Source organism: Cygnus olor, chromosome Z (assembly GCF_009769625.2).
Source record: "Cygnus olor isolate bCygOlo1 chromosome Z, bCygOlo1.pri.v2, whole genome shotgun sequence".
Classification (NCBI taxonomy): Eukaryota; Metazoa; Chordata; class Aves; order Anseriformes; family Anatidae; genus Cygnus; species Cygnus olor.
This window is the reverse complement of record NC_049198.1, coordinates 14,702,393-14,729,882: the sequence shown is the minus strand read 5'-3', so window position 1 is coordinate 14,729,882 and position 27,490 is coordinate 14,702,393. Positions and strand designations below refer to the sequence as shown.

At 40.1% G+C, this 27,490-nt stretch overlaps 1 protein-coding gene across 1 annotated transcript in view; it reads left to right on the top strand.

The window, feature by feature from the left end:
• C6 (complement C6) overlaps positions 1-26,993 on the top strand; it is a 29,065-nt gene extending 2,072 nt beyond the window's left edge. The window contains exons 3-18 of the mRNA XM_040540083.1: positions 216-372; positions 2,810-2,954; positions 3,637-3,778; positions 4,694-4,832; positions 7,470-7,670; positions 11,555-11,795; positions 12,841-12,963; positions 13,899-14,065; positions 14,287-14,512; positions 16,768-16,939; positions 17,864-17,975; positions 18,519-18,651; positions 19,615-19,806; positions 20,168-20,258; positions 21,183-21,424; positions 23,322-26,993. Of these exons, the coding sequence (XP_040396017.1) occupies positions 216-372; positions 2,810-2,954; positions 3,637-3,778; positions 4,694-4,832; positions 7,470-7,670; positions 11,555-11,795; positions 12,841-12,963; positions 13,899-14,065; positions 14,287-14,512; positions 16,768-16,939; positions 17,864-17,975; positions 18,519-18,651; positions 19,615-19,806; positions 20,168-20,258; positions 21,183-21,424; positions 23,322-23,503 (2,665 nt within the window). The 3' untranslated portion in view covers positions 23,504-26,993. The remainder of the gene's footprint in view (positions 1-215; positions 373-2,809; positions 2,955-3,636; positions 3,779-4,693; positions 4,833-7,469; positions 7,671-11,554; positions 11,796-12,840; positions 12,964-13,898; positions 14,066-14,286; positions 14,513-16,767; positions 16,940-17,863; positions 17,976-18,518; positions 18,652-19,614; positions 19,807-20,167; positions 20,259-21,182; positions 21,425-23,321) is intronic.
• The last annotated feature ends 497 nt before the right edge of the window (positions 26,994-27,490 follow it).

Here is a 27,490-nt window from a genome sequence, read left to right as displayed (position 1 = left end):
TTTCTGTTGCTGTTCTCTTGATGGGATGAATTGAAGTTTTCTGCTCTGCAAATTTAAGGCATTGTTGAATTTTTTATTTCAATCAGCATTCCACAACTACCTATTGTCATTCAAGTTTTTATTGGGTTCAAAGCATTATCAGCCTTCATCCACAGTTCAAGAACATCTACATTCTGTTTCCTTCCTGGTGTAACTCTTTCAATTACATTTTTTAGGCAAATAAGAGTGGATGAATATTATAACCAAAACTTCTGTGACCGGTTGTGTACAAAGATGGAATCTCGTGCTTGTAACCAGCAAACATGTCCTATCAACTGTCAGCTTGGAGACTTTGGACCTTGGTCAGAATGTGACCCATGCATTAAAAAACAAGTAGGTAGAAAATGCATTATGTGGGCTAATTACAAGAGATTATGCTTAAGAACCTTCTTTCTTTCAGATATTCGACTTCAAGGAAATTCGATCTGCAAAATGACAGTTTAAGTTAATATGGGTAATTGGTTACAAATTATAATAGTAGGAGCTGGAGGGAACAAGTTAAAATAAGTAGATCAAAACAGAAAGGAGCAATTCAGTAGTGTAAATCCATTTATGTGAAATTCCTTCAAAAGTGCCGTTGTCATTATTAAAGATGAGTTTCCTACATGAAGGATAAATTAAGATAAAGTTTACATGTCTGTTTAAGCAGGACCAAGTCATGGGATCTTTAATATAGCATAGCATTTTATATGTTCTAAAGATGAAAAATAACGGGATCAAATCATGCATTGAAAAGAGTTAATTGGCAAATCCTAACCAGTACCGGCTAGAAATGCTGTATCTTACACTGATGGCCAGGATCTGTCTGAGATTGTTGTCAAGAAATCCAGAGTACCATTTTTCCAAGCCTTATAGCCTACACAAAACCCAGGGGGGTGTGCTTAATATCTGTAGAACAAAATACTCCAGTGACCAACTCCCTGGGCCTGCGTTTATTCCCTGATGGTAGAATTAGGAGTTAAGTGTCTTCCCTGGCAGAGAGGGAAGGGGTGAAAGGGCAGGTTCAAGCAGGTTTGACCTAAAGAAACCAAGCCCTGTCAAATATAAGGTTATAGGGAGTGGAGCACATTTTGTTTGGGGTGGTTATGTGGCTGGTGGATCTGACCTTGAGGTTTACCATAAGAGTAGCTTTGAGTGTTCATGCAGACATAGCCTACATCTCTTCTGAAGGTCCTGCCCAGCTTCAGAAATCCACACCTGCAAAGCAATAGCAAAATGCCTGTTAGGTATCATAAGTGTATCTTTACACATATATATATGTACCTTGGTGTCAGTGGAGGACAAGAAAGACATGGTGTTGGATGTTCATGAAGAAGCAGTTCTAAATGTGAGATGTGGACCACCCTGTGGGGTTTCCATCCTGCAGTCAGGATGGAGAGTGAGAGCAGAATGGGGAGAAATGGTGGGAAACAGCAAATAAACCACAATTACTGAAAATGGATATTGCTCTCATTCAAACTGATTTTTGTGATCAGTATCCTCTTGTTAAATTGTTGAGTTTCTTACCTACACATATGTGAAAGAATTGTTCATTTTTATTAACTTTAAATATTGATGCAAAGTATTTGCTGCCTTTTTTTTTTTTTTTTTTAAAAAAGGTGCTTTTATGAGCTAATCTGTTTTTTTCATCCAAACTATAAAGATCACTGCTTCTGATCTTTATAAATATAAACAGCCATCAGAATAGAGAATGTGACCTCAAGATGAATATGAAGACCAGTGTAAGCAGGCTCACAGTGAATGGGAGGGGTGAAGTGGTTAAAGCTCACACAAAGAATATAATGAGTGCTATAGATCCCAAATGGAGGGCAAGGAGTGGTTATGTTGCTTTTAGACGGTCTAGTGCTGCTCCATGCACCCTCCATTCATAGTCACTGAGTTACTGCTGTTTCTTGGAGGTCATTCTGCATTGATTAACTTCAGGGTCCATCTACAGAAACAGTCTGTAGATGTTAAGTCTGGTTATCAAATGTCTGATAAGTCTGGTTATCAAATGGGAAAAAAAAAGGAACTGGTTATCAAATGGGGAAAAAAGTCCTACCCTTTTTTAGAGAAACAACAGTTCAGTCAGATGCAGATCAGTTTCACCAGTGGTCCATTGAAGTGAAATGGAAAACGTATCTGTCATTATTTTTCTAGCAGCCTTCAGCATCATTATTCTGCAAGTGGGGTTCTGATTTGGGGACAGAAAACCAAATGACCTTGAGATTTTGCTCCCAGATAGAAACAATAGAAACTCAAGAACAGTTTCTGTCCTGTCCAGTTCTCCCCAGACAAGAGGTCCCATGAGTGGGAGCCAAACCAGCTAGTTTTGGGATGGGGATACATGCCACTGTCATGGTATTTCTGTTTCAACAGAGATGATAAAAACATGAAAAAAATCTCCACTAGCCTGTTCACACCCACTTCCTACCATACCTCCTTGACTGAATGTGCTGGGATTGAACTTTTGATTCCTGCTGTGATGTAGCTCATGTTGTCAAAAGTTTCATTACTTGTGCTCTGCCATTGAGGCTCTTGGATTTCAGGTGCCTACTTGCCTTACCTGGGATGAGGATGTGGTAGGATGTAAGGGAAAAATCGACCAATGAATTTCTCCAGGTCTCTGATTTCAGTGAAGCTTCAGCATCACAGAGACATGTGGCTCTGCCTGAGGGGCCAATCAGCTACAAAGGAGCTCAAAAATTTAAAAAACAACAAAACAAACAAAACAAAAAAGGTTTCATTTCTTCTGCCTTCCAAAAAAGTTTTCTTTTCTTCTGCCATCCAGTTTCGTGTTCGAACACTCTTGCGACCATCTCAGTTTGGGGGTCAGGCCTGCTCCGAGCAACTGGTGGATTCCCGCCCCTGCTTTCCAGCCAAACTCTGCAACATAGTGGAGGTCAACTGCAAGAATAAATTCCAGTGTGAAAGTGGTAATGATGGCTTCACAGCTTAACTGCTGCGTTGTTCAATAGTAAATAAACACTGCTTGAGGGGAAAAAAGAAAAAAAAAAAAAAAAAGGTCATGATTTTCCTTATGTATTCCCTGCACAAATTCCAGGGAAAGGGGCAGGGAGAAATCTTTACTAGAGTATTTACATATGTTAGTAGGAGCTTATGTTTGCAGTTTCTTCTGTAGCTAAAGGGAATAATTCAGGGTAGTGTAATCTTTAGCTTGGGTTGTCAGCAAAACCATGGCAGCTAGAAAGTATCACTGTTCCAATGAGATTTTTTTTTTGCACATTTTTTTCCTACACAAACATATCCATACAGTTTGTCTGAACCCAAAATTGCACTATTTTTATTGAAACTGCAAAACATTTTGTTGGTGTTTCTTGCTTGCTTCAGTTTAAGTATACCTGACTAGGTTCTATAACTTTATCCTCATATCCTTTTGCTAAAACTTAACTTAAGTTGTTGCGGCTTCAAAGCAAGTCAAACTGGCAGAATAGAAACTACTACATTTATAAGAGTAATCCAGACTTTATACTGCCTTGCTGTGAATTTCTGCTGCAAGTTTACACCTTTACTAGGGAAAGAAACTGCCTTTCTTTGCATTCAGATGCAATGAATCTTTGCATAAGGATTATTGCTGCTGCTTTTTCTCTGATGCAGGTCGCTGCATTGCAAAAAAACTGGAATGCAATGGAGAAAATGACTGTGGGGACAACTCTGATGAAAGAAATTGTGGGAGGAAAAAGACAGTGTGTGGCAGAAGGTTTGAAAGCATCCCCAGTGTGCAGTTAATAGGCAATGGGTAAGCCAGCTTTGCTTTTCATAAACATGAAATTGTTGCTGAGTAATTTACATAAACTAGATAATACCCAAATTTGCATGTGAGAGTATCTCCAAACACATAATGTCTCAAATTAAAACTAGCAAGAGATTACAAGAATGCAACCAAACTGTTAGGCTAGGACTTGTCCGCTGCATTTGTCAGTCCTATTCTGCACTGCTGCTGAGGAGCCATCAGAGAATGTTGCTGTCTGAGGGACCTTGCCTGCCCTCACAGCACCAGAACATCACGTGTTGGCAAATTCCAGCTCAGTTATGCCAAAGAACTTCAGAAATGTGGATGTTCCTCTACAGATGTGTGACTGTGCGTGACACACCTCTCACAACACTAACCATAACATCTTCCAGCCTACTAAAAAAAGCAGTTGGACACTTAAACATAGAATCACAGAACGGTTGGAAGAGACCTTAAAGATCATCTATTTCCAACCCCCTGCCATGGGCAGGGATGCCATGGACCATGTCCCAGGTCTTCTGGTTTTGAATGAACTTAGTGCACTCTGGAAGCATCACTTGAAGCAGAACTGCTTGTTCATTTTTCTAGGCCATTTTTGACCTCTTTACTTGAGCAAGAGCAATTGTCTAGGGAAGTCTTACACTGACATTGGTGTTATCTGGAAGGTTAGGCACTACTGGAAAGTATAAAACATAATTGCTACTGTAGCCTGGATGTGTGTTTTTTTCAGGTGAAATCAGTGTGAATTAGAAATTCGTGTAGATAAATTTCTTTCAAAACAGTGACATTGCCTTTACACTCACATCCTCTTATTCAGACATACAGTATCTTCAACATAGCTGTATTCCAATGAAGAATCCAAGTTTATGTCTTCCTGACATTGTTTAATTGTTGGTTTTTTGTTTTGTTTTTGTTTTTTAGATTTCACATTTTGTCAGGAGAGAGCCGAGGGGAAGTCCTTGGCAATTCATTCAATGGAGGAGAATGCAGAACTGTGAAGCATAACGAGACAAGGATATTATATCGTATTCCTGCAAACCTGAAGGATGTCAGCTTTCAGGTACTCTCTAGCAGCAAATACTAGCTGAAAAACCCTTGTCATAATTGTAGTCCAAGTTAAGTTCTGAAGTCTTAAGAAGTACTGCATGTTTTAAGGCAAGATTTCTCAATGTGGTAAGGCCTGAACATGTTTATGGTGATGTGTGGAAATGGGATGAATTGAATGGTGTTGGGTGGCTTACTTGTGCCTTTCTGGTCTGCTTTTACCGACTGCGCCATATATTTGAGTCAACGTGATGGATTTAAGCTTCTCTCCTGCTTCTCATGGCCATGCCTCTGTTGTGACTTGATACCAAGGGTCTTGATCCCAACCCGGACATAACCCAGTCAGAGGTCTGATCAAGTCCAAAGCTCATTTCAGCATCACTGCTGTGTCCTTCTTGTACCAACAGCTCTCCCAGCTGCAGCTTCCCTTTCAGTCATCTGCAGCCTTGGGACAAGCTCCTCCTTGAGCTGTTTCAGCCCCTCCATCCTGCCTGTTGCCCTTCCAACCCTTCCAACAAGCAGAGAGAAGAGAAGGCAGATACAGAATTTGGCAGGCAGAAAGACAAGAAACACATGGTCTGGGAAGGGGTTTTGCAGGAAAAGCCAAGGACAAAAAGGTGCTGGCTTATATTTTTTCCAAAATCCCTGAATCTGATTTTTAGATAATATATTTTAGATTTTTAGACACGCATATTTAGAAAATAATGTGAATAATGTGGTTAGTGCACAACATCTGGCTGCATACATATGACAGGCTCTCTGAAACAAGTAGCTACTGCATTGAGAAGGAAGAGATGCAGGATACGAAAAAAGGCTCAAGTAATGTGTGAAAATCTGAACTGCTAATTTTTGTCACAAGTGCTCTCAGATTTTAGAATTACTTTAAAAGAAGCAATTTAACAAAGGAAATCCTTTTTATTCATTTTCTTCAGTGGAAAATTTAATGAGTTTGGCTATTCTTCTGTTTTGTTCAGTGATGATGAAAAATTACTACATGCAGAAATATTCAGTCAGGAAAGCAAGTCTTGTTTTGCTGTGGTTGTTTCACACGGATGTCCAATTAGACTTTACCACATGACTCCCTTACTCGTCCTTCTCAAAAGAATGGGTGGGGGGAAGGCTGAAAATATGATGAAAAAAAAAAAACCTCATGGGTTGAGATAAGGATAATTTAAATAAAGTGAAAAGGAAGAGGGGAAAAAAAAAGAGAGAGAGAAAGAAAAAAAAAAAGAAGAAAAGTCTACGTGGAAGCAAAGAGAGAGAAAACAACTATTCGATGTTCAGTCGTACTGGGAAGCAGGGCTTCAATACACATAACGGTTGTTCAGGAGGACAGATGCTTTTTTGATGAGAGCCCACTCTTCTCCTTCTCCTTTCCCAGCGTTTATTGATTTTTCTACAGCTTTTATTGCTGAGTGTGCCATCACACACTATGGAATATCCCTTGGTCGGTTCAGGTCATCTGTCCTGGTGATGTCCCCTCCCCACCTCCTGCCCAACCCTAGCCTGCTGGCTCTGGGGTTTTGGGGAGGGTCTTCTCAGCAATAGACACAACACTGGTGTGATACCAGTGCTGTTCTAGCTACAGGTGCAGAGCACAGCACTGTACGGGCTGCTGTAGGCAAACTGAAGTCCGCTGCAGCCAGACCTTGTACATTGGCCCACATCTCCTCAAAGTTGTGTGGTTTATGTTGTTATTAATGTCCATCAGCAAAAATGTTCAGTGTTTGTGACTCTCACTAGGTTTGCACCTCTATTTTTGAACATTTAGAATAGTCTTTGGTATAGAAAGGTCACTGGATCAGGTTTTCAACTCCGTTGCATTTTCATGCAAAAGCATGTGACTTCTTGAAGAACAGAACTGGATCAGGGGGATGGACATCAGTGCTCAGGGTCCTTTGCAGCCCTATTAGGTGAGACTAAAAGGGAAAAATTTAATCTTTCTAACACCCACAGATCTTGGGAGGGATTTGCCCAAGTTTTGGGAAATTAGTTACTTTTGAACTGATGCTGAAGTCATCTTCGTAATACTGCTTTGCACAACGTTACCACTGAGACTTACCAAGTTTATCAGGCAGGTTCATCCCCTGTTCACCTTCCCCTACCCCTAGTTCATCATGCAATATGGGTGCTCACACTGCAGGTATGCTCTAGAACTCCCCCTAGGATTAAATGTTTTCATTCATCTAGTAGGCAATGAAGAAGAAAGGAAAAAAACGCACCAAGTTGTTTGTGCTGTACAATATAAAAGCCATGGGAATGGGACTTACTCCTAGTATCAATGTAATGTGCAGCTCTGAGAGTCTTTGAAAAGTGTGATGAAATATTTGTTGAAAATTATTCCTAAGGTTCAGATCAGGGAAGCTGGGGAATTTTGTGAAAAATCTTTTGAAAGAAGGTGATCCACACTTACCATTTTTTTTTTCCCCTTAAAATGTACCTATTCATAAATCTACTTATCCTTTAAGTATCTCACCTATTAACTCAACTTTTTTTTTTTTTTTTCCTTTAAGGACAGCTTTTAGTTTATTGGCAAGTCTAAAAAACATCAGGCATGTTTCTTCCAGAAAATGTCAAGAATTCATTGTTTAGTAGGTTGGTTTGTTTCAAGTTGTTATTTGGGCAAATCCAGTTTGCTTTACTGAATCTCCAGGTAACAAATGAAGAGGATGATGTAAAATCACATTTCTACAGAGATTTAACTCACCTGAGTGATGGTGATCAGCAAAGTAGTTCATTCTCTCATGATGCTCAAAAAAGATTTAGCATTCCAATACTATTCTCAAGAAAGAAACGGGTTCAAGTCACATCATCTTCCTCCTTCAAGAAAGCCATAAAAGCCTCACAAGAAAAGGTAATTGAATGTTGCCTTCAATTTTTTCCTTTCTTTGGGTTTCCACCTGCGTGTTTTGGAGAACTGAGCTACCAAAGGTCACTGTCCATTATCAAGGCACTGGCATTACATTTTACAAAACTGCTAGAATAAAACATAAGGAAGGTCAGAAAACAAAATATGACAAAAAATAGTCTCAGAAATAACATACCAAGATAAAAGTTTCTAAGAATAGACAACCCTCTCCCATAAAATTCTGCCCCTTTAATGCAGAGGAACACTGTGGCATATTAGATGCACGTACTTCTAGAGTTTAATGTCAGTAAAGGGTCAAGTATTATTTTGTTTACAATTCTGCCAGGCAGAGGCCATAGAACAGACCACAATTAAGGTCTGTTGAAACCCAAGAGTTGTAATAAAATTAGAATGCATCTTTTACAAAAATACCAGTCTAAATTTTCTTCCTATGATAGAAGCTTTATTGTGAACCTTGCTAACTTGTCCTAATTAGTAAACCTGACTGCTTAAAAAGTTCATTATTTCTAGTTTGAATTCATCTGTACTAAAGTTCTGGCTACTGGAAACCTGTTTGCTTTCATTCCCACGTAGATACCTATATACAGATCAAGCTGGTCTTTTGTAGAACTGGTAAGTTTATTTTGGTAGTGTCTTCTTATTGAAGAACCCATCAGAACTAGATGAGTTCAGAAATTATCAGATGTTCATTTCAATAAAACTTTCATGAGGAAGGTTTCTTGGACTTACGTTGGTTTTGATTATTGCCATGCAATTTCAGAGACCCACATGAAATATCTGATAGCTTAGAGCTGTTGACTCTAGATGTAACAGGTTAAAATCCCACCTTAGTATGTCCATGGCAAGAGTTTTATCTTGGGTACTCCTCATGTTCTCTACTGTATTATACAGGGTACAGTATGTTTTAACCTCTGTTTTTACCTGCACCTGTCTGTATACAGTTTATTTATAGGTGCATATACCAGTAGATATCTATATGTATATGAGACCAATTTATAAATTTACATTGTTCACTTAAATAGATTAAATAAACCACTTAAAAGGAGTGAGAACTTGGGCTTTGGGAGTCAAATTCAGACCTATATTTTAAACCGTGTGCATATGGTCTTCACATGAGCATCCCAGGGTCTCAAGCCCAAGTGACTTGAAAGGTCTTAAATTTTTCCATGTTAGAATGGATGAAATATGAAAACAGTGCTTTAAAATTTATATTTGTTTGCCATAATTCGTTTGCTAAGCTGACCTTTATAGTTCCTCTAGTATGCCACTTTGCCGTGATCTCTCTGAGGTCTTCTGCTTATGTTAAGGTAACCATCAAGGGTGGTCCGTCTTGCATATCTGTAGACAACAGCAGTTCTACAGAGATCTGCATCTCAGATAGTTTCCCTCCTTTTGTATCAATGAAGAGAAACTCGGTGGATTTCTACATGAATGTGTGTTCACTGAATAGTGTCTTAATGGAGCTGTGGAGGGAGCCCAGGTGACCAGTTCTCACTCTTCTCTACTTCCTACTGTACAGAAAGACTCTTACAGTGAGGCTGGAATATTATGTTACATGCTTCACTATGAACCACTTTATTAATCTTGCCCTTCCTGCTGCATGCTGTTATTTTTATACATTATTTTCTTCACTTTTTTGTTACTGAATTCCTATGCTGTCTAATTTGTTGAACTCCATGTTGCTTCAAGATTGGGGAGAGAGCTCAGAAACTGGCACATCAGCACCTGCCTGATAGCATGTGCACTGCAGTCAGTCAAAGTCACCATGGGCCTTGAACCAGGCTTTGTGCCCAGACTCTTAGCTCAAGTTCCTAGTATTCTTGGCTGCAGTTAATTGAGTTGGATGGCTTGAACCACAATTCAAAAACTGAGGGCTGAAAGCTGTGAAGTTTTCCCCATCCTTGGGGATGTCAGGCATGGACAGGCATAATTCCATGGCAACTGTGCTTACAATACTTGGAATTAAACATCACTTAATTAGCCAGTATATTCTGGTGAAACTCTACTTTGTTAGAAATTTTCCAGTTAATTAAAACTACTGATTTCAACACCAGCCCATCTCAGCTTGTGTTTGGCTGCTTTTTTTTTTTTTTTTTTTTTTTTTTTTTTTTTTGTCATTGGAGTAGTTTTTATAGAATAAATGAACTATCTTTGTGTTTACACTTGATTTAGATCAGTTTTTTTGGCAGACCATCTCTGGGAATGATCAGCTCTGATCTACAGCGCTATAGTTTGTCTTAAGAGCTGGTATTAATGGGTCAAGATAGCCACAGACACCAGGGGCTACCAGTATGTTTAGATGTGTGCCCAGAAATAACTGAAGACATTGGAATCCAGTTTCCTGAATTTCTTCTGTAAGTAAGAGCTTCCAAGTTTGTTCAAGTCTCAAGGGTTTAATACAGAAATCATGGGATAAGGTAAATTGCTAGTAAGAAATGCGCTTAAGGTAGTTTTAGTAGCAGAAAATATAAATGCGAGATGTATGTCAAGCAAAAATTCTTATTTGGTATGCAGAAGCATTTTATCCAACTGGGCATTTAGAATCAGTATTTGCCAAAGTGGCCTGTAATTTTGTTCATCATAATTGAAATGCTAGCCACCATGGCTGAAAAATCAGGATCAGAACCCAAAGGAAGTCCTTTTTCTATAAATGGTGTTACCACAAGGTATTTTAGGAGCTGAGTACAGCCTGGGGACTGTTACATACCCTATTTCTTCCATTCTTATTCTCACTGCAGCAAAAAGCTGAGCACCCTTAGCTTATCTTCCAGTGTGCAAATGAAAGCACTGAAATGAACAGTGCAGAGCTGTGCACAGCTGAGAGCGGAGATCCAGCTCGTGTTTTGTTGATGAGTCCTGCCTGGAGAAAGTCCCTATCTAGATGCTACCTTGTGTCTTCTGAGCCAAGCCAGCTTGAAGACTGAAGGGGAGCAGAAACAATGTATCCACAGCAAAATTCAGCAGAAGAACCCATGTATCTTTTTTTTTGTAATGATTTTTTTCTATCTGCATGTTACTCATTTGCTCCAGTTTCCCATCACTCCTTTTGCTCTTGATCTCTTTGCTTCAGCTTTTTTTTTTTTTTTTTTTTTTTTTTTTTTATTGGTCCTCTTTGCTACTTTATAAATTTCTTCATTGAGTATTCTATTTCTCTCCTCTCTTTTTAGTTAAACTCCCACATTGACAACTTTTAGCATTGGAAGAAAAAAAAAAAAAAAGGAATTAACTGTCTCTAAACATGAGATTGCTCAATGTAAGAGGTGACATTTCCAGTTTCTGAACTTTTGATTTTGCTTTTTTTCTTCTCATCACTCTCCAGCCCTTGCCTGTTAACAGCCTGACACTTAAACTGAACGAGATCTTTATTCCTGCGGTTGTAGTTTTAGCAGACTGATAAATAGTGTCTGAGACTTCATGACAGTGAGGCACTACACAAAATACCCACTCAGGATTAGTTTCAAACAGCGCACAGATGTTTATGAGCTGCAGCCTTTCCTCCTAGCTTTATGGGTGTCTTACCAATTTCAGGTGTATTTGTTATAGCAGGAATCATTTTACTTTCTGTTTTTCTAGTCCTTAAGAATTCTTATGTTGGAAGGTTATGTCTTCTAGTGCTTAGGAATTCTTATGTTGGAATCCAATATACTCCCACACCGTAAAGTAGTAATGAGCATTGTCTTCAAGAACTTCACAGGGCTCTTGGGAACTCAATGGCTAGCTTGTGTTCATTTACTCATGGTTAAAGCAGCACAACAGACAGGATGAAATAATTCTTTCAGTGTAGTTCAGGACATACTCTTGGCCACTCTACTTTCTGCAGTTAACTACCTATTAAGACTCTCTCTTTTTTTTTTTTTTAAAATTTCTAGAGTTCCAACTTTGTTAGAGTCCATAAAGTCATCTCTGTTGCAAGCTTCACAATGAAAGAGTCAGATCTGCAGCTTTCAGATGTCTTTCTAAAAGCACTTAACCACCTGCCCCTGGAGTACAACTATGCTTTATACAGCAGAATATTTGATGACTTTGGCACTCATTACTACACCGCTGGGAAGATGGGTGGTTCCTATGACATTCTTTACCAGTACAGTTCAGATGAATTGAAGAACTCAGGTGTGTAATCCTCAACAAAAAAATATCATGATATGTTTACCAGTTTTTCTTATCACTGCTTGGTTTCAGGGCTTACACCACATAGTAAACTCAACAAAAATCCTTTGGGCTTTCACAGACACAGGAATTATCCACACTGCCCACATACAAAGCAAGAAAAAAATCATATTCCATGTTTTATTTTGAAAAGTTCAAGATTTTCCTTACTTGGTAAACATCACTGTGTTCAGGGACACCTCTTAAGACCTTCGGATCAAGGTCCTGTGACACTAGGAAGAGGTATTCCAACATACCCCAGTATGGGACAGAGGTCCAAGAGGTATAAGTACTATCTTCTGAGCTGCAGTCAGTAAAATTTTTGATATTGATTAAAAATGAGTCTGAAACTGTTCCCATGCCAAAATGAAAAAAGAACGCTATAGAAGTGGAAATCTAAGGTTAAAAGCTGTGAAACTTAACACCATCACTGTAACTTTTATAGATATGGGAGGATACCTGAACGATGTGGTATGAATCAGTATAATGCTGTTTGCACCTAGGAAGTGGGTACCTGCAGCAGTGATGTCTCCTTCTAGACCGATTAGTGCCCTATGCGCAAAGTGCTGCAGGAACACGTACAGCCTTTTGCCATAACCTCAGAGAAAGGTTTGTTGTTCCCACCACCTCTGACTTCTGCAAAGCAGCACCTTGGGAGAGTGCGACTGGGCTGTGAACAACAAAGGATTGTTCCACAGTGTACCAGTAGCAGGAAGGAATGTCAGATACCACAGAAGAGGTGACATGGGAGAAATACCCGGACAGGAATGGGAGGAGGACTTTGGAAGAGGGTGAGCATGGTCAGAGCCTGATGGGACTAGGGAGATGAGGAGCAGAAAAGCCACTGCAGTGGGATCAGTGGTGGCTGAGGAGCTTGAGTGAAGAACAGAAGTCAGAAAGAAACCAGTGAGCAGGGAGACCTGTGGTGGCTCACCTTGATGCAGGAGCCTTAGGGCATGATGTGGTCATGTAACACAGGGTGATGCAGCTGCTGCTCTGGTATTTCTAGGTCTGACAGAGGATGAATCAATGGACTGTATCCGAACAGAAACATCGTGGCGTGTGCTCTTCATAAGGAGGAAGAAAGTCAATACCAGATGCATCACAAACAAGATGACTGTGAAACATGAAGGTGACTGTGCTGATAACAGGGCTGTTATCCTGTTAGTTACCCTGAGAGATACCACCCCCCTCAACAAGGCACCCCAGGTGACCTCCCAGCTTTGAATTAGCAATGCTCTTCTACCACGGTCAGAGAAACCAGCATTTCACTGTTTCCCTGAAGCAAGCATCAGAAACATCTATATGCTAGCAAAAGAAATTATGATGTAGGAGTGCTCATCCTCTGCTCTGGAGCACTGTCACTTGAGATCCAGTGTCACTGGCTCTTCCCAGCGGTCATGGATCTGACAAACATCCCCCATGGCCCCAGAGCCAGGCGTGCCGAAGTGGGAAATGGGCACAACTAGAAACGTGATCGCAGCCTAGTCCCTGATCCTCTCTAGGGGTTGCTCAGGGCTGCTGAGAGAGTTGGGCAGTAATAATGCTCCCTGACCTTTCCCTCCCACCCTCCTCATGCCAGGCAGACATCTAGGTGCAGAAAGCCCCCAACAACGTGTCTCAAACTGCAGACAGCTGGTATAATTTCTGCAAAAATGGCAAGAGTCATGTTCTGCATCACTTAAAAACAGGGATTTCCTCACCTCCACTGCTTTTACGCTCTTTCTATGATCAAGTCCAGTTACTCAGACATTTACTTCTGGGACTAAAGAGCCTGCCTAGAGGAGCGTTCTGTATCCCATGCAATTTCCACAAGTCTTCTGTATAGTTATATCTCTGTGGTGAGAGTCTTGCACATCCTTCTTTGGCAAACTATGACACACCACTGAACAGAATAAGGATTGTTTTTGTGAGCTTAGACTCCTTTCTTCCAAGGATAACTTTATAAAATTAAAGATAGTATATTCCTTTCTATCTTTTCTAACATTTTTTGTTGTAATGTTGATGTTACATCCACTGTCTCTGAAGGCCTTTTTCTCACAGTTCTGTGCTGAAATCTCCTTTCAGGTTCCATTCTGGAGTCAGCTGAACAGTCCATCTCTCTGGTCAAAGGTGGCAGGTCAGAATTCGCTGCAGCTCTGGCCTGGGAGAAAAAGGGATCTTTTCCAGGGCATCCAGTCTTCACAACATGGCTGGAATCAACAAAGGACAATCCCATAGTGATTGACTTTGAGGTAAGAGAAGGGTAAGAAAAACATTGATTTTACATAGAGCTATGCAGATGTTTCCTGTCTTTTAAATCAGGATGGTGGTGTGTGTGATATAAATTATATGTGCACACACACCTGAGCATGATATAAAAAACAGTGCGTGCTTTCCTTTGTCATGTATAGAATACAAGGTATGGCACATAGCTAAACTGAAGGTAAGTGCTAACTGGATAGCTGTTTTACAGGTGTCATCCATTGTGGACCTGGTGAAGAACGTGCCGTGTGCCGTGACCAGGCGTCGCAACCTCAGGAGAGCCCTGAGGGAATACGCAGCCAGGTTTGACCCGTGCCAGTGTGCCCCATGCCCCAACAACGGCAAGCCCATGCTTTCTGGGACGGAGTGCCTCTGTGTGTGCCAGGCTGGCACCTACGGCAAGAACTGTGAGATCCGTGCTCCAGGTTATGATTCAGGTGTGTGGAGTGATACTGTCATGATACATGTCTGGCCAGGCCCAGAGAGAGGTGGTGAATGGAGTGAAATCCAGCTGGCAACCAGTCACCAGTGGTATTCTCCAGGGGCCAGTGTTGGGGCCCATCCTCCTTAATACCCTTATTGATGATTTGGGTGAGGAAATTGAGTGTACCCTCAGTAAGTTTGCAGACAACTCCAAGCTGGGTGGAAGTGTCGATCTACTGAAGGAAAGGAAGGCCCTGCAGAGGGACCTGGACAGGTTGGGTCGATGGGCAGAGGCCAGTGGGATGAGGTTCAACATGGCTAAGTGCCGGGTCCTGAACTTTGGCCACAACCCCATGCAGCGCTACAGGCTTGGGGCAGAGTGTCTGGAAAGCTGAGCAGAGGAAAAGGCTCTGGGGGTGTTGGTCGATGCTCATCTGAACGTGAGCCAGCAGTGAGCCCAGGTGGCCAAGAAGGCCAACGGCATCCTGGCTTTTATCAGGAATAGTGTAGCCAGCAGGACCAGGGAGGTGATCAAAACCTCAATGATTTTAGAAATGTGTTTATAAATTTATACATGCAATTATTTGCAAAATAATAAATGCATCTATTGATGCACAAATTAATAAATGTAGCATATAAATGTTTCATGCAATTAGCTGTCTAATACCTGAATCTTTCTCTCCCATGTTATTTCCAAAACATGTTTCCAGTACCTATCAAAATTGTTTTTCTTAATACAATGTTATGTAGTCCTGAATTTAGAATAACTGAGAAGCTCTTGCCAACAGAGCTGAGACCATTGCAGAAATGCTGAAAGATTAGCCCTAAAACAGCCTGTCCTGCTCCTCTCTGGGCTGCTCTTTTCACAGTGCTCAGACTCTGTAGGCGGGGCATGCACAACCTAAAACCACAATGATGTTATCTGTTGGATAGCACACACAGAAGACAGCTGGAGTTTAGCAAGATATTAGGATAAGCATTGGTTTGTTCATTTTCCCTCTAAAACCCCAGGAAGTCTTTGGCCAGGGAAGCATCAGCCAGGTGGGGGAGAGCTGGTCACAGCTGCACTCTGGGACAGGTCCTTGATGTTAACTTTTTATATCCTTATCATATTTTTCCAAAACACACATGATATCATAAATTCCCATCATACCTTTTACCTGAAAATCCCCTGGCAATTTTGTCAAAGATAAATCTGATATAACCTTCCCTTACTAAATCCATGGCATTTCTTGTCCTATGGTGATGATCAGAAAGTATAAAAATAAAGGGAGAATTAAATTAGAAAAAAAAAAAAATCGTAATGAATAGGCACGGCTCATGGAAGAAATTACAAGACATGGTAAAATATTCCTTAGCTACATTAATAAGATAGTAGGAAATTAGTTGTTTAGCAATAAGAATGAAAATGAGATCAAATATAATTGATGCACACATTAATAAACTCATTCCTTAGTTTTCCTATAGCCTATTATGCTTAAGACAAAATAACTGATGGATATAAGAATTTTTTATTACAGTGTCGGAGGAAAAATCAGTTTAAAATGTCCTAAGGATAGGGATCATAATCATTATTCTCAAAAATAATAAAGAACAATTTCACACAAAAGCAGTTTTTGAATGATTTTGACACTAATGACATACATATAGAAAAGAGAAGAGACTTTCAGTATATTATTACTACTATTGTTACTGTTATTATTGTTATTGTAATACAGAACCAAAAGAGGGCAGAAGGAAAAGTGATTCAGGCAACTATAGACCTCAGAAAGAAAAGAACAATTTAAGGTATGCAGCTATAGATATGAATGTAGATAATATATATTATGCAGAAATGAAATGACATGTAAATAAAAGTCCTTATATAATCCTTCATGATGGCACAGACGAAATACCCTGGTGGGTAAAAAAAGACAGTAGTGTTTTAATTTAGCTTGTGTGGGAGGTAGACTTGGGGTTTAGACTTGGTGTTAGAACTCATATCTAATTTGATAGCTCATCATTTCACGAGTTATCTAAAATGGTAGTTGGTACCATTAAAACTCAAACATCTCTGTGTGCAATAGAAGTAGAAAACAAGCTGCTTCTGGGTTTAAATGTGATTTGCACACACAACTGAAAGGGAAGGTGTGTTTTAGGCTCTTATGAAACACCTGGAATTTGGCTGAATCCTCTGGAAATGGCTGTCATGAATTTACCCTCTCATATGTGACCTAAGAAGTATGATACAGATTTCTCAAAAGACGGGATTTTCTTTTATTTCTTGCAGTTGCTGTAGATGGCCGCTGGAGTTGCTGGTCTGAATGGAGCCCATGTGACACTTCCTTCAAGAGAAGAAGGACCCGGGAGTGTAATAACCCATCCCCGATGAATGGTGGAAAGCCCTGCAAGGGTGAACAAGAAGAAGAGGAGGACTGTCATGTCTCTGTGTTCATGGACAAGTAAGGAGATGGTAGATCAAAAGATCTCCGTAGTCATGAGGCAGAGTTACAGAGCCCTCCAGGGCAGCTTTGTGACTACTAAGAAGAAAGGAGACAGGCAGATCTTCTGTCTGAACATCTGTGGAAGGAGCTGAGAAAAGGAAATGTCTGAAAATCATTGCAATTTGCTTCAAGTTTGGATTTATTAATTGTTTATTCATAGAAAATGGCTGATGAATTACATACTAAAGTATGACTGTAGCTCTCTTAAGCTGTTTTGTATGACTTCCTGTCCAAAGTCATGGAGAATTCATCTACTTCCACTCACAGGAGTTTGCAGTTTCTTTTTTTTTTTTTTTTTTTTTTTTTTAATACCACATCCTCTTCTCTTAGAAGTTTAGGTCTGAGCTCAATGCCTCAGAGAATTCCACTGAAACTACCAAACTTTTCATATTCCTGCTTTGATTGTGTCTGATGTACCAGTTTTGCAAGTTCTCTACTTGAAATCATAACTAGCCTCAAAAGTTGCTGAATTTCTTACCTCTTCAAGAACAAGACTTTATACAGGTTCATCTTCTCTACTTGGAAAAAAAAAGCAGAATGAGAAAATGAGTCAGGTTTTTCACGTTTTTTCATCATTCTTGCTGTAATGACTACAGAGGAGGTTCTGGAGCAGACAGGAGAGGATGAAAAGCAATGGACCGTGTGATTCTTTTTAACTCATCTCAGACACCAAGCTTTACAGCTCCACACTGATAGAAACCAGCCTCCTTTAACCATTGTCTGATAGCAGCAGCTGGGTTATGACCATGCTATCTGCTTTGTAGTTGTTGTTTTTACAGGGAAAATACTCTGAGCATTCCTGTCCAAAGCTTCTGACATTCTGCCATTGCTTCTTAGTGACTGCTTAAAATGTATCCTTAACAGCAATTTTTTACTTTTCAGAGGGGCTCCCTGTATTAATGATGATGAGGCAAGAAGAGAAGAGGATATCATAACTGGTGAACCTGAGTCTGGATGCTCCAGGCCAGACGCACCAGAAAATGGATTTATAAGGGTAAGAATGAAAGATGGAAGGAAAATGCAGTAGTTGCAGTGCTGTCAAATTTTATAGTTTTTATTTTATTTATTTTACTTTATTTTATTTATTATAGTTTTTGTTTTGTTTTGTTTTGTTTTGTTTTGTTTTGTTTTGTTTTGTTTTTAATATATAGTTTTATAGTTTCTTTGCTAGGAATGGCCAATACCCAAGCTACATAGTGTGCTAGTGAGCATGTTGTGTACATGGTGTGTTGTGGGACTGCAGTTCACCAGGGTCCACTATCAACTGAACCAAACGCAAGGCGAAATCAATTTCAAACAGTGGTCTATGAATACTTCTTTTGTAACCATGGCATTAATTAGTGTAGCCAGACAAACGTTCTTTAGGTGAATGGATGACTCCTGTTTGAGAGAGGGAAAAGCAAGCACTTATTTCAATTGCATAATATCAGGCTTTTGTCATTGTTTCTTTTGTTAATGTCTGTTTTTATTACTGCAGATTTTTATTTTTTATTTTTAATTACTGTAGGCTTTTTACTTCATTTGTTTGTTCTGGCAGAATGAAAAGAACCAGTATGATGTCGGGGAAGAAGCTGAAATAGCCTGTGTGAGTGGTCATGTCCTCAGTGGCTATCAGTTCCTTCGGTGTCTGCCTGACCAAACCTGGACACAACAAGTAGTTGAATGCCAACGTAAGAAATAGAAAAGTAATTTGGCCCTGCAACAAAACAGGTGGAAGAAAAATACACAAAATTTGTTTTAACAAAAGAATCTGTAATGATATCTGAAGAGGTAGCATTTTAAGAAGGTATTTTAATCATTCACACTAGACTTGGCAAAAGCCTGCTGAGTCACTACATCATTCCTCTTTCAAAAGTGTTGCTGTTATGTGCCTTGTAAGAATATTGCAATGTTAACTGCTTCAGAAAACACTCAGATGTTGCAAGGCCCTTCTCTCATCTAGCTTTAAGTATCTTTGCGAGGACTCATCTCTTGTTTCCAGACTTCCATAGATAATCTTTAAGTTTGACAGTTATGCTGAAGAAAGTGTTCTTGGAGGAATCTTACTACCACTTTTTATATTAAATGGATGATGTTTCTTACACTGCCTTGAAAATCCCCACAATAAATCAATGCCTTGAAGTATTTACAGTCCAGTCAACAGTTATGGATCAGAACTGAGCTGATCTTGTTAAATGAAAAGATTCCAACAGCTTGCTGGAACTCAGTGTAATTTGATTATTTAGTGTTCATTTTATCAAAATAATTTCCCTGAATATACTTTTGAGTTTTCTAATGCCATTCATTTTAATTATTTTGTTTATAACTTAATTTATAAAAGAAAGATTAAAATACGCTGTAAATGCCAGCCTTATTTTTAACAAACTTTAAAATTAAATTACTCTTACTGGCATACATTAGAAGTTCATTGTAATTATTCAGTAATTGATTGAAAAGTATTTTTACAAAATACATTGACATGACAGTGCACTGAAAATTTCTAGACTTAATTATGATAAATATTAGTTTGGAATGTCAGTCAGCTGTTAGGTGTTATTGTGAGTGCCTTCATGGCTCTTCAACTGAGGCATTATGACTTGCTGTAAATATCCCTACACCATGAAAACAAGATATTTTTTTCTTGTTTATTATAGCCGCAGTATGCCTCAGGCCACCGATATCTGACAGTGTCACAATTTCCCCATTTAAGCAACACTATGACATTGGTGAAACCATGAGGCTAAGCTGCCAGGCTGGGTTTATAGTCACTGGTCAACAACAGTACACTTGTGGAAAAGACCTGTCGTGGATCCCACCTGTTTTGAGACATATTACCTGTGAAAAAGGTTAGTATCTCTGCAAATGCATTACTGTTCCTATAGTGCTGGTATCCACATAATGTTGTATTATAGCTAGCTAGAACTAGGAAGCAACTGACTGTTTCTTTAGATGTATAGCAACTGTTCATTAATTTTGCTTTTACTTTTTTCAAAATTCTTGGTTGCAATGTATTGTACACTTTAATCGTGGAGCTGAGATGCTGACATTGTTATTGGGGAAAAAAAACAGCTGTATTAACATGGCTTTGTGAAAGTAAAGTAGGAGAATTCATTCTGTTGAAACTTCTTGTACAAGTTTTTGCAGTGATTCTTGCAAAGAGCTTTGTTTCACTTTGTTGCTAGTTACAAGAACTCTCCCTTGTTTCAGATGAACAAACTAAGATTAGAGGGTTTTGCGATCCAGGTCAAAAACAGGTTGGATCTGAATGTGTTTGTATGTCTCCAGAAGAGGACTGTGGGTAAGTTAACTGCTTTCATTAGAAATATAAAAGTCACCGTTTCCCCAGTGACAGTCAGAGAGTCCATTGTGAGCACAAAACAAAAACTAGCAAAAGGCAACAGCAAACTCAAGTTTACTGGTCTCTGTTCAGATACTAGCCAGTTATGCCTCTATATTCAAATTACAGCCTTCTTTATAGGTTTATGAAATAAATGAACAATGACATTAACCAAATGGCACACCATAGTCTGTCCTTCTACTCTGCTGCCACTGTCACCTGCTACTGGAAATCCCCACTCTTTCTTTTCTTCCTTTTTTTCCTCCAATTTCCTAGGCACTGTCATCACCTCCCTATAATGGGTCTTACTCCTTGTGCTTTAAATTCACATTTTTCAGGTGAACATGCTGCAAAATACATTGCATATTTCAGACTTCAAAATCATATAAAACACATAAGACTTGGATTTACTGTCTCTCACAGAACACAATCTGCACAGACTTTTGAGCCTTTAAGTTAATAGAGGATTATCCTGGAGGATTTTTAGTAAATGGCTGGCCAGAGTGGAGGTCGTGTGGGGCTGGAGATGGAAAGAAGAGCATGTATTGAATATGAGCTGGGCTACTATCAGGCTGAGAACATAGGGTCTGTGCAGGTATCCTGTGCCTTGAGGAGGCAACAGCATCTCCTGTTTTCTTGCGCAGGAATGTCTTTCACTTCCTATCTCTTGGATGGGACCAAACCTTCCTCAGCTTGCAGCACTGTCCTGTGTCAGGGGCTTCCCAAGGTCCAGTTACTGCAGTAGCTAGGACAGCCTTAGGTCTTTAGACAGATATCCAACCTGGCCATGTCTTTTCTGTGTTTCATCTTATGTTGGTGGAGTATTTAGAAGCATGGACTTGGTCCATAGCCTACTAAAATAATTTTTCTTTTTCCTTGGGGTAGCCACTACTCAGAAGACATCTGTGTACTACATGCTGTTTCTGAACAGAACATGACGAAGTCCAGCTGCCAATATTCAGCTGAAATGTGCCTTGGAGAGCAGTCATTTCATTTCTTGCATGCTGGCCCTTGCCTCGGTAATACCAACATACACTGGGCTATTGAAAGGGCAAAGCTCTCCACAAATAGCATGAAGAAAGTGCCCTGCGGCTATGACACCTGCTATGACTGGGAGTACTGTCCAGGTATGGCTTCTGAATGATGGCATTTATCCCAGCTCTCAGGCACTGAAAATAAAACATGTTGGCTCCTTCACTGCTCTAAGAACAGAATTTACAGGCATTGCAGTCTATTTCAGCAATTTATGGTGAGAGGAGTGTGGAAGTGTGGTCAGTCCCATGTCCCTGCTAACGTGTGTTACACTCAGGTATGTGCCTTTTGCCTTAGGCACAAGTGGTGTAGTGTTGCCACTTCCTATCAGTAAGGGACAAAAGGAACTTGAAGATTAAGGGAACTTAATCTGCAATCACAGAGATGTAATCAGCAATTTTATCACCTATTCCCTGTGAGGCTACTAAAATCATCAGCTTGTGCTTCAGGAGTAAACCTGAGCCACACCCTCTATACCATATAATTAAATTATAAAATTAAATCATAAAACTACTTAGCAAGACAGGGGCCATCAGGCTTAATGCGTTTTTAATGGTAAAAATTACGAATACCCATACATGAAAGCTGTGTTTATTAGGAGTTTTAGTGAACTAGCTAAGCTGTTTAGTGAAACCCCTAAGAGGATTATTTTATAAACACTGTTGTGCAACTTGGCTATTTACTTTGTAACCGGGTGATAAGAGCAGTGGGTTTTCCTGTAAATGTCTGAGGTGCTGGCTGGCTCCACGCATATCACACACTTGCCAGGAAAAGTCTGAGTGGCAGCCACGCTCATTCCTCCACTTGCTTCCAGAGACAAACACGATCCCTATCACACCTTGGCTGCTCAAGAAAAAACAAGCAACAGCGGTGGGAAGCAATCTTAAAACCCCATTTTGCAAAATGATTTATGCAGCACAGGATTTGAAGTAGGTGGCTTAAAGGTACTACACAAAGTATTGCTCCTTGTGGGGCTGAAGCAGGGGTCAGGACCAGGCATGCCACTCAAGGGGCACAGTGTGGTGGAGCCTCCAGACACATTGGGCTCTTGGGTAGGTGGCTATAATTTAAAAAAGCATTGGGCTTACTTCTTCCAGAGCCTGTAAGAAGTCTAGATCTGTTCCCACTGTGAAATTGGCTTAAGGCTGGATCCTGTGGCATTACCTCAGTTTTTTTTGTTTGTTTTTTTTCCAAAGACTCACAGAGAAGCCCAGTTCAGCAAGCAAAAATGATGGTGAGCAAGACTACCAGGAGAAAAAATACATTAAATAAGTTTTCATTGGGGTACTCAAGAGGTTTGAATTGGACTCTCCTCCTCACTGTCTTCACAAAAGTCTTCTTTCCCATGAATATGCACAAACATTTAGCAAAAGGAAGTTTTGGGGTTCCTGAGAATGAGTAGTTAGTATCAACATAGAGGCAGAAAATACTGTGGTACCATATGAAAGCAGCTAAACTGAGGGAAATGCATGTTTTTCATATGTTTTCAGAGAGGAAAGGCAGAAAGGTGGTTTCCTGCCTAGGGAATTTCTGGGAAAGAATATAAAGAGTCAGAATCTGATTAGATCAGAAATGGGTAATGAAATAACCGGCAGGACTGAGTTTACCACAGGCCAGCAGCAGGTAGCTTAACATTCATAAAGGGAGCTGTAATGAAATAGGAGCTGACACAATACGGACCTTAAGACTCCATTTCACAGCAACATTGTGTGCAAAGATAATTGGGAACAGAAAGTCAACTTAATATCTTTTTGTTTAGAAGAAAGGTCAGGGAAAACCAGTGGATAAAAATAGTTAGATAGTATATTTCTGCTCCTGTATAGGCCACTGCTGCAAAACCTGGTATTTAAAACTTCTTGTCCCTACTCCTAATACCCTATCACCTAGTGCATGCACTATAGGCCCTCCTGTTTGTTTTTGAAATGTTGTCACACTACAAAATGTTTTTAGTTATGATGTTTGCAGCTAAATCTCCAACACATTCATTCCCAGAGACGCGGACCCAGTGCTCCTGCCTGATGCCTTACCAGTGTCCCAAAGAAGACAGACGGCTTCACTGCATCCAGATGGAGTCAACAGGGAGAAGGAGGACAGTTGGTTATTGCATGCTGGCAGCCATGAAGTGTTCTGGCATCAAACTGGAGGTGCTGGAGGAGAGGCGCTGCCTGGGGTAAACCGATGTCTCTCCTGGTGGCCACCACCAACATCCCACTACGCATGGGCTGAGCCACGTTGGGGAAAACTTGACTGGTTATGAAAGGACAAATGGATCAAAAAGGATGCAAAAAAATAGAGCTCATTTAGTGGGAAAATGGTGGCAGTGGGTTTTTTATTTCAAGAAGATGATGTGGGGTTTGAGATATGGGGATACTGCTCTCACTGTCAGTAACTCTGCGTGTGCAGAGGGAGGCAAGTGAGAGATGGGCACAGAGGAAGGGGAGTGCTGCCTCTCATTTCCCTGGTGCTGGATTAGACTTTTCCTTTCCTCAGCCATTTGTTGCTCCCTCTCTGCACTGGTGACTGCTCTGCACCCTGGTCATTTTGCTGGCTGAGTGCCTGCTGGGCAAATCAGGCACTTCAGCATCATTGCACATTCCCTCTGACACCTAACAGGTTCTTGACAGAGGCTACACGTATGGGCACTCACCATGCAGATTCAGGGAGCAATACAAAATACTGAAAACCACAAATACACAGTGATTGAGCGAAGTCTTCTTCAAAAGTGTGAGTTTTTTTTTTTTAAATCGGTGTAACTGAAGGGAGGAAGGGTTTGCTTTCTGGGTTTGTTTGTTGGTTTTGAGCCCTAGGCTCAGGATTTTACAAAACAGAGGATTAGAAACCTGCCTTCCAAGCAGGGGAAAGCTGAAAGTCAGTTTTTTTCCACCAGCAGTCAGCAAAACAATGAAAATCGGGGGGGGGGGGGGGGGGAAGCATCCAGTGTCCATCCATGAATAATGTGCCTTATGCATAACTGTCACACCTACCCAGAAGCCGGGCAGAGTCACTTGGAAGCAGGGAGTGGGCTGTATATGAAACGATTATTTCCCCTTTAAGAAGGTATTATACCCCTGCATTTGGGATGCTGCCAATCTCCCTAAATCTACAGTAGCTAATTTCAACTGGATGGAGCTCAAGGAAGAGAAGCAATGAATCCTTCAGCTAAATACAATGAAGCATTATATTTTCTTGCTTAAAATGTACTAAAAATGATTTTAATAAAAAGATAGATTTGCTCTTGTAGTTCTGTACATTTTTTTTTTCCCAATGGAAGATTTATACTAATATGATGGCAATGGTCTGGGGGAGGGTTGCAAATTTGATTGTCCCTGGCTTCTGTTTTTTGTACCCTTATTTCATATTGCTGTTCACATCTTGTAGGGAAATAATCACTCAGAATGACTTCCTCACCCTCAACAAGCACTGAAGATTTCTTGCTCATGGCCTTCTAACCTCAGTACTGGCTTTTCATTACAGGACTATGACTTCAGTGTGACTGTCTAGCAGTGTTTGCTGCAATGGGGGGATTTTTATTCCCTGATGCTTCTCACCATAACAAATTGCCAGATAAAATTATTTCCTGGCAAACAGAAGGCAAATGATGGCTCCCTGACTGCCCCTGTTTCTCTGACACCTCTAGTCTCAGAGTGGTTGTGTGCTGTGTGAGCGTTCATATTAAGACTTGCATTGTTATCTCTTGCTGATGGGGATAACTCCCACAGTTTCTGTTTTACAGCTGAGCATTATTGCACAGAGGGAGACATCACCTGCTGATCACTAATAAGGTGGTGATTCAGCCATAACCTGAATCCAAAGGAAATTTTCAGCTTGCTGAAATTAGTGGGAGTTTTGCTGTTGGTTTCTGTGCAGTCAGGATGGCACTTGCAATGACTTGAGACTCATTGCTATGTTCTGTGACGGGGTCCCCAACCCTCACATCAAAGACTGCAGTTTTTGAATGTTTCCTGTAACATACATCTTTTTTTATTGGAATAAGCTTTCTTCTGCTGCTGTGATAACATATTCAGTAATGATAGAGCTTTCCTGTTCACTGGTGGTAGGAAATGCCTACCCTCTTCTGCCATTTTAAGCTCCAAGTAACATTATCTGGTTTGATGGATTGTTGCCTTGGGTCATAAATTATAATTGGAGAAGATGAAGCAACACCTGAACTGAATCTGTCAGGGTAACCAGGGTCACGTGGACCTTACCAATTCTCAAAGGACAGCTGTTTCAGTAATACAACTTCTCCACTGCACAGAAAAATCTTGCCTGTTTGTTCTTAATGTCAAAGAGGGAGGCATTATCCAAAATGAATATAATGAGCCTTTTCACTGACGCAAGAAGTTCCATACAACGTCCCAGCATATCTAATTTTTCTCTAGCACAACAGTATGTGGAGTGTACATAGAATACACTTACCACAGCTTAACAGCTGAGGCATGATTCAATGGCTGGACAATTAGCAGCTGCTGTTCTGTGCTTTTGTATAAATAGTCATTGCAATTGTAATGTAGAATGCAAAATTTGACCAAATATAGAATAGAACTGAATATATATATATATATATATATATTGTTCAAGTTTGTCCTTATGCATCTCCAGAAAGGGGTAATCCAGAGTTTGCTTCCATGAAGTTGAAGGTGGGGTAGGTGCAGGTTTCAGTTGTACCTGGATAACTTTTAAGAGAGAGCCTTTGCATATTTATTGCAGTTTCAGTTTCCTATTACAGCTACAAGAGAAAAAAAAAAAAAGGCACTAAATGTTTGAGTCCTGCTGTCTTTATTTCAGCTGTTATATGAGAGGTAGGTATCTCTTAAGAATTTGGTACAAAACAAATGGTGACTATCAAACACATATGCAAGATACATGTGCATGGAAAGTTAAGCGCATGAAGCCAGCACAGTAGATTGAGTAACAATGCTTTTCCTAGTGCCATTTTCCCACTGAGTGATAAACAGGAGGTGACATCAGGTGCTTGTTCCTGCTGGGTTCCTGCAGACCTCACTGCCATCCAACATGCTCCTCAGCTGACACTCAGGGATGCACCTCCAACAGCAGCATGAGGTGTGGTGTTCATGATAGCTCCAGTTCAACATATTTGGGAGAAAAGATCCATTACATTTTCTGCTTAGAGAGCCCTGAGTAGTAGGCTTTAGGTAGCTGTGTCAGAAAACAGCTGCTTCAGGTGCATCTGTGACAGAACTGATTCAGCTCTGATGACATTTTATGGGATAAAGATGCTACTAATAATATTGTCTGTCACTTAAAACTTAAGTGTATTTAACAAACTCTCTGCTCAGAGGGGTGAGTTTATTAAAAAAGGGTCTTTCAGACAGCTCTAATGGCTCTGAGGGTTTTTGTGTGGGTAGGTCTGAAGACTTCTGTTGTTGAGGGGTTTGGGTAAGCTGATCTTCCTTGATTTCTGGGAGTGAGATGCCTCTAAAGGTGTATGTCAGATTCTATGGTAGTCATATTTGACTGTCCTTTTAGTCAGGGGAATAGAGAAACCAACCCTTAGAAGGCATGATTTCTTTTGTCTTAAGCAGACTCCTAAAAACAGGCCAGGTGAGTCATGCCCTAAAGGTGCCTGTCTTCCTGAGCTGACTGTAAAGAAGTGGGATGTGACTAGGCCAGATACAATTTTGTTGTTGTTGTTGTTATAGATGTCTAAAAGCAGGCTAAATTAAACCTACCTCTTCTATTTTTAAAATTCTGCATGTGTGTGTATTTTATATATATATATAAATAAAATCCTAATATTTAATTTCTAGCACTGCATTGTTTGATCTTGTAGATCAGAACCATCCATATTGACACTTTTCAGGAATAATTGAAAATGCTTTGAGCTCGATACATAAAGAACATTACTTTTTACATGAAGCTTCATTGCCTTTACTTTTTTCTTCCTAGAGCCCAGCTATGTGCTAAGTTGAGGGTGAAGAAGTCTTTAATAGGACACAAATGAGCTCATAGGAAACCAAGAAGATACTGTAGAGAGATATTGTAACATTCCCATTTTGATTTTGGAAGTTGTTTCTTCCATAACTTCCAGGCTTTCACCTAGAATAATATTCAGGTGACAAATCAAATCCTCTAAGAGGGCATAAAGGTCATCTCAGGTGTCAGGGTCTGAGAGCACCAACAACACTTATGTCCCAGGC